The sequence below is a fragment of the Camponotus floridanus genome, unplaced genomic scaffold (genome assembly GCF_003227725.1).
Source record: "Camponotus floridanus strain SB8 unplaced genomic scaffold, Cflo_v7.5 scaffold82, whole genome shotgun sequence".
NCBI lineage: Eukaryota > Metazoa > Arthropoda > Insecta > Hymenoptera > Formicidae > Camponotus > Camponotus floridanus.
In genome coordinates, this window is record NW_020229852.1 from 254,641 (window position 1) to 261,249 (window position 6,609).

Genomic DNA, 6,609 nt, shown 5'->3' on the forward strand with positions numbered 1-6,609 from the left:
CGGCCAAAAATGTTTCCCGCGCTGCCTGAAGCTCTAATCTTTAAGTTCTAAGCGAGCTGGCCAGATCCCAGTTCTTAAAACTTAAAACTTAAAACTTTCGACTGATATAATTTCTTTCAGCCAATGAAAGAAAAGTATAGTTATTACTTTAGTTATTATCACGATGTCGGACATTGAAGATATTGGAGATAATAATAATAATTTCATCGATGATGAAATTTTAATTGCTATTGTGCAAGCAAATCCTTGTTTATATGCAAAAAATGATGCATCTTATAAAGATAATAAAATGAAAGAAATGAAGTGGGAATCGATTGCTGAGTCTTTGAATTGCACAAGTAGGTTAACATATTTTATTTCCCTTCAAAGCTGTTGAATATCCATTTCAGTATTTCTATTTTACAGCCAATGAAGCAAAGAAACGTTGGGATTGCTTAAGAAATCAATTTAGTAGAAAATTGAGAGCTCAGAAAATCCAGCCATCAGGTTCTGGACAAACATCAGAATGGCCTCTTATGTCATACATGTCATTTCTTAAGCCTCACATTCAAAACAGAAAGTAAGTTTATTTAGGTTTTCGTTTTCCTAAAAATATATATAAAATACATTACACTTTCCTTTCAATTTGAAACATTTACAATTAAACAATGCAAGGAATATGATAATAAAAATATTTACAATTTTATTTTTTGGTTTTATTGTTACAAAATATAATACATTCATTTATAATAAATGTTTTCTCTTTTGTGTATGTAGAACAAGAGGTTCATTGCTGCAAATTGCATCGTCCAGATGTAGTGAAACTTCTAGCAGTTGTTCAATAAATTCATCTATTCCTCAGTCACCTACCGATGTCATTACAAGTCATTGTCAATTTCCAGCCTCTTACACTTACTCTGCTAGATTTTCTGACTGGAATGATGATTGCAATGCATCATTAACCGTTGGTATGATATACTATAATATGATGACTATTTTTTTTTTAAGTTATTAATTTTAAATTTTTCTTTGATATAAATTATTTTATGATTTTAGAGAATTTGAATACTTCTACAGAAGATACAGCACAGTCTGAATCAAGTGGAGTTTTTACTACAGAAAAAGAGAACATTGGATCCACTTTGCAGACCTCCACTTCACATATTTCCACTCCACAAACTTCCAAAAAATCCAATTATCAAGAAGGGGTTCCAAAATCTGCAAAGCGAATTTTGGTACCCCCTCTTGATAATTTTGCAAAAAAAAAGAAAGCTAGTAATGAACGTTTGGAAGATCTGCTTAATAAATCATCACAAGCCATTAGTGATCTGGCAACAACATACAAGGATAAAGAAATTAAAGAAAAAGAAGGATTTTCTGATGCAAATACAATTGTGATTTCACAAGCTTTAAAAACAGTGATGCCAGAAAATCAATTATCCTGCCTGATAGCTGTGTTGCAGCTCATTGAAAAATTCAAGGAATAAATACTCATTGTATTTCTTTAATGTTAAATAATGTGATGATATAATAGTATCTCATGTGATGTTTGATGTGATATTAAAGTTCTATAATTTTTTAAAAATAATGCGGATGTGATATGGTAAAATATTTTTTTTTATATTGAAATATAGATTTTATAATTTCAAATTATATTGCTAATTATCAAATATAATTTCTATAATTTTAATTATGTTATTTAGCAAAGGTAGCATTTTTTGTCATAAATATAGTTTATGTTTTTGTTTGTAATTATAATAGCATATTTTTCTCATACATAATTTGTTTTCCACATATGTTATTAAATGTTTTTTAAGAAATTATATGTTCTAATATGGAAGTGTATCATTCGTAAATAATAAAACAGTATTAAGTAAATAGAAATGCTTGTTCAATATTTCTTTTTTAATTAAAATACTCTTACAGGTGCATTATTATAAAATAGAAACATTTTTATTGAAGAACCAGATATAATTATAAAATATACTACATTATATGTAACATGAGAGGTTATTTTGATCAAAAAAATTTCAAAATCTGATAAATGATTTTCTTATTGCCTCAGCTCATATTATTATCAAAATCTGATAAATGATTTTCTTATTGCCTCAGCTTACAACTATTAAATTGATTCCTCAATAATTCTTACTATTAGTACATCTTTGCTTATTGACTAGAATACAAAAATATTAGGGTAAATATGGATATATGTAATAATTTGAAATTATATGTTACTTAGCAAAGTAAAATTAATAATGTTTTTTGTCATAAACATAGTTTATATTTGTACTTAATGATATATAGTTAATAAATAATTGAAATAATAGTCAATAATTTTGCTTGTAAAAAAAAATAAAATATTTTCATTTATCACTGCAATAGAGGAAAATTGACATGATGGGCATAAAAATTTATTTGAGATTGCCAGGGTATTTGTCCTTCCCCAATTATCCAATCAGCTAAAGCCTCTCTTTGAGCTACAGCCTTTCTTGTTGCACTATTGCAACCTAAACGACCAATATCTATAAGATTTGAATCCATTGAAGCATTACGCCACATTCCTGGAGTTACTGATCCATCATCATTTTCATAATCAATATAAGTTGTAGGGCAATAAATCTTCCTTTCAACTTCACGGTCCTCTCGCATCATTAAAAAATTATGAAGACATACTGTAGCCAATACTATTTTTTCCACATTTTCCTCTTTCATGCAAATACATGAGTGAAAAACTCTCCATCTGTTAACGAGAATAAATATTCCATTACGAAAAATTGCATTGTTCAAATAAAAATATTATATATTTACCTTGATGAAAGAATACCAAAGGCATTTTCTATTATTCTTCGAGCACGAGACAATCTATAATTAAATATTCTTTCTCTGTCGCTTTTAATGCCTTTTCTTGAATAAGGACGCATTAAATTAGTTCGCAGAGGAAATGCCTCATCTCCTACAAAGAAATGAGGTATTTTCTCGTTTGTGTTTGGTAATTCTTTAGATGGAGGAAGATTTAGAGAATTTGTTTCCAAGGCTTTTCCTAATCCTGAATTGGCAAAAATACTACTATCTGGCAGAGAGCCTAAAATAACCCAAAAATTTACAAAAAATAAATAAAACATCTCAAAACTTTAACCAATATTATATAATTTCAGGATTGATCTTACCATAATCACCAATTTCCACCCATGTGAAGCAATAGTTGGCATCACAACATGCCATTAACACAATACTAAAATATTTTTTATAGTTAAAGTTTTCTGAACCACTGAGAGGAGGACATTGAATACGGACATGTTTTCCATCAAGAGAACCGACACAGTTAGGCATATTCCAACGAGTATAGAAATGTTCAGCTATTTCATTCCACTTTTCAACTGAAGGTGCTGCAAGACACAAAGGAGACAGAGTTTTCCAAATACATTCACATGTCTCCTGTATAATTTTATAAATAGTTGATGCACCAATTCTATAATATTTTGATAAATACTTAGGACTATCACCAGATGCCAGGTAGCTGTAACAATGAAAAATATACAACATAAAATAGAATATTTAAAATTATATTAATATTAATAGAGTATATATTAACCTTAAAGTCACAGCCAGACGAAGTCTTGCAGAGAGAGGCTTTCTTAAACTATGCTTTTGCAGCATTGGTCCAACCAAGGAAAGCAGAAAATCAAATTGTGTTGTATTCATTCTAGTATACTCAAAAAATTGTTCTTCATCCGTAAAATATAATTCTTTGAACATATTGAATACTCCTTGTTGCGCTCTTTGTTGGTTAACATATCTTATCCACCACCTTCTTCGATTCTTTTTCTTTAAATAGGTGTACAAAAGCACATTTTGGAAATTACTTAATGTCAAAATGGGTAATATTAAATTATTCATTTTGATAATATATAAGTAATAAATATAAACTGCCACTTTCGCTGCAAAAAACTAGCAATTATTTCATTGGTCGTTATGCTTTATGATAGAGCACATTGTAGACCGTCTTGTTATAAGAACATTTATTAAGTGTGGGTCCACAACCTTGCTTTAATGTGTTGTAAGCCCTAAGGCGCAGTACGTAATTGACGTCACGTCCGGGCGTAACAATGTTTTAAGCCGGATCACGTAGGGCGGAAAGGAAATGGTCAAATCCATTTTTTAACGCTAAAGTTAAAAGCATAGAGCCCAATACATCATCGCGGGCGAAAGTGTTTTTGTGCGACGTTTCACAATTTGTGGAAAAAATGAGCGATTGTATAAACGAAAATGTTGTTCAAGACATTGTACATATTAATGATGAAGCTTTGGCCACTCTTGTGAAGAGCAATCCATATTTATACAATAAAAAGCATAAAGATTTCAAGAATGTTGAAGTGAAAAAGGATACATGGAAAGTCATTAGTACATGTTGTGGTGCAACTTCTGGCAAGTATTTTCTATATTTCTATTTTTTTATATAAAAATTATTGACTATTTATGTCTTAAATGTGTAACGTGAATTAAATTTAGGTTAGGGTTAAGTTAAATGTTTTACATATCCATGGTATAATATATATCAGGTTCATTATAACCTTTAACATACTGAAAAATTATTGATTTCAGGAGAAGAAGCAGAAAATAGATGGAACCAACTTCGAAACCAGTTAGGAAGGAAGTTGCGGGAGATGAAACGTAAACCGCCCAGTGGTTCCGAAGGTGGAGTGAAAATGACCACTTGGGATTTAATGCCAGCCATGTCCTTTCTCATACCTCACATTGAACATAGAAGGTAAATAAAATTCTAATTCTCATATGGTACAAAAAGATCCTTTATTTTCCTGAGTTGTAAGTCATAAAAGATATACTGTGTAGAATGTCGAAAAAAAAGAAAAATTTCTTTTCCATTGTATATGATACATAACTTAAGAAACTGTTATAGTTGGACATAACATCACTTACGCAGTAAACCTTTTATGACTTACAACTTTCTCTATGTATTAAAGTATGCCCTAATATTAATTTCCAGAATTTTTTTGACAGAACTCGAGGTTCCATGACTTTCTCACATAATTCTGGACCGTCAACATCACCAAGCGGTTCATCTTCAAACTCTGAAAATTGTGTGATATTACCATCACCATCTTCACTCGATTTGGTGAGTGACGAAATATCAATCGAGTACGATGCAGAAGGGAATACATGCAGTTCCTCGCCTGTAAAAATTATATCGGATGATTTAGACGTTTTTATTGACATAACAAACAATGATGGTGATAAGAAAAAACAATTAAATGAAAGCGATGAAAAGAATGCTGGATTTCCGTCCAAGAAATATAAAACTGCTGTCCCGTCATTGGATACTTTTTCTCAACAAAAGAAGAATAAAGAGAATAATCTAGAATTGCTGATTGCAAAGTCTTCGTCTGCCATCCAATCTATGGCGACATGTTTCACACAGGATACTCTAAATGAAACGAATAAAGAAAAAAAGATGCATCCTTTTGTTGTTGCTATAGAAGCAGCATTTGAAAAGGTTTTTGCTGAAATGGAAATGGAATGTTTTATGGCTGTTATGAACGTTATCAGCAAATATCAAAAATAGGTAAACTTGTACCATCAACTATATTTACACGTCACTCTTAATTGGGTTTAATAATATCTGTAATTGTAAGATATTGGCCAATCATAACCGTTCCATTCTTCAGAGTTTCAGAGGAATGGCTATGATTAGCCAGTCTTAGAACTACGAATATTATAAAATCCGATTAAAGGTGACGTGTAAACATAGTCATCGATGAATACGTTTCCATTCCAAAGAACCTTGATTATAAAATCAAAAGTCAATTTTTTTTTCTAAATTTGTTTTTAATTTTAATTATGTTATACAAGGATACATTTTTATTTTTCTAGTGAACAAAATCGTTCCTATAATAAATGTTAATTATGTAATAATTTTATTTTAGCGAGAATATTATCAATATTTTAAGGGAAGTTTCATATCTTTACAAAAAAGTAGAAGCTAATCAGAACTCGCACTGGTAGTAACCTTATCATAATCTTACTACTTTCCTTAATAAGCTTATTCTCATCGAGAGTTCTGATTGGCTTCTGCTTCCTCATTTTCTGCCAAAGTGTGATTTCTTTCTAAAGGTGTCATTCCAAAGAACTATTTGTTTTTATTTTTAAATGTTATACATCTTTATTTTTAATTATGAAATAATTTTTATTTTAACAATAATTAATATTATTATTAATCTTTTAAATTATTTCAAAGATTTTTATTTCAAAGTATTATTTCAAAGATCCTTAACTAAAATATTGGAAGATTAATTAATTTTTCTAATTTTTAAAATTTTTCATTATATTATGCAAAAGTACAGTATTTATTTTGCTAATGAACAAAATTGTTTTTACTAGAAATGTTAATTCGTAATAAAAATTAATATCTATTATTAGTAATCTTTGTGTTGACATATACTGTGATTTTTATTTTAGTATGTAGATATAGTAATAATAGTATAAAAATATGTCTACAAGTATTATAATATACATTATAAATAAACTATATATATATATATATACATATATGTATAAATTATTATAATATAATAATGATAAAATATTATTTACTGTTTTTTATTACAAATGAAA

At 29.1% G+C, this 6,609-nt stretch overlaps 3 protein-coding genes across 3 annotated transcripts; 2 read left to right on the forward strand and 1 right to left on the reverse strand.

Annotated features, from left to right (window-relative positions):
* The first annotated feature begins 252 nt into the window (after window positions 1-252).
* Window positions 253-1,481, forward strand: LOC105258808. Its single transcript, XM_011270317.3, has 4 exons — window positions 253-338; window positions 406-559; window positions 757-947; window positions 1,036-1,481. Exons 1-4 carry the CDS (start codon window positions 290-292, stop codon window positions 1,464-1,466), a joined length of 825 nt encoding a protein of 274 aa, XP_011268619.2. The 5' UTR covers window positions 253-289; the 3' UTR covers window positions 1,467-1,481.
* Window positions 1,482-2,330: 849 nt separating this feature from the next.
* Window positions 2,331-3,886, reverse strand: LOC112639675 (protein ALP1-like). The gene is made up of 4 exons (XM_025414509.1): window positions 3,572-3,886; window positions 3,147-3,496; window positions 2,788-3,061; window positions 2,331-2,719 (listed from the first exon to the last, which is right to left on the reverse strand). The coding sequence occupies exons 1-4, from the start codon at window positions 3,874-3,876 to the stop codon at window positions 2,350-2,352; spliced, it is 1,299 nt and encodes a 432-aa protein (XP_025270294.1). The 5' UTR covers window positions 3,877-3,886; the 3' UTR covers window positions 2,331-2,349.
* Window positions 3,887-4,090: 204 nt separating this feature from the next.
* On the forward strand, window positions 4,091-5,791 carry LOC112639676. The gene is made up of 3 exons (XM_025414511.1): window positions 4,091-4,404; window positions 4,582-4,747; window positions 4,999-5,791. Exons 1-3 carry the CDS (start codon window positions 4,224-4,226, stop codon window positions 5,558-5,560), a joined length of 909 nt encoding a protein of 302 aa, XP_025270296.1. The 5' UTR covers window positions 4,091-4,223; the 3' UTR covers window positions 5,561-5,791.
* Window positions 5,792-6,609: the final 818 nt, after the last annotated feature.

Excerpts from the sequence above, each read along its gene's own strand:
- LOC105258808 (XM_011270317.3), top strand. The coding sequence starts at position 290 with ATGAAAGAAATGAAGTGGGAATCGATTGCTGAGTCTTTGAATTGCACA. Across the intron at positions 560-756 it reads CCTCACATTCAAAACAGAAA|AACAAGAGGTTCATTGCTGC; the intron begins GTAAGTTTATTT and ends TTGTGTATGTAG. Across the intron at positions 948-1,035 it reads CAATGCATCATTAACCGTTG|AGAATTTGAATACTTCTACA; the intron begins GTATGATATACT and ends TTATGATTTTAG.
- LOC112639675 (XM_025414509.1), bottom strand. The coding sequence starts at position 3,876 with ATGAATAATTTAATATTACCCATTTTGACATTAAGTAATTTCCAAAAT. Across the intron at positions 3,497-3,571 it reads CGTCTGGCTGTGACTTTAAG|CTACCTGGCATCTGGTGATA; the intron begins GTTAATATATAC and ends TCATTGTTACAG. Across the intron at positions 3,062-3,146 it reads GGTGGAAATTGGTGATTATG|GCTCTCTGCCAGATAGTAGT; the intron begins GTAAGATCAATC and ends GGGTTATTTTAG.
- LOC112639676 (XM_025414511.1), top strand. The coding sequence starts at position 4,224 with ATGAGCGATTGTATAAACGAAAATGTTGTTCAAGACATTGTACATATT. Across the intron at positions 4,405-4,581 it reads ATGTTGTGGTGCAACTTCTG|GAGAAGAAGCAGAAAATAGA; the intron begins GCAAGTATTTTC and ends TATTGATTTCAG. Across the intron at positions 4,748-4,998 it reads CCTCACATTGAACATAGAAG|AACTCGAGGTTCCATGACTT; the intron begins GTAAATAAAATT and ends TTTTTTTGACAG.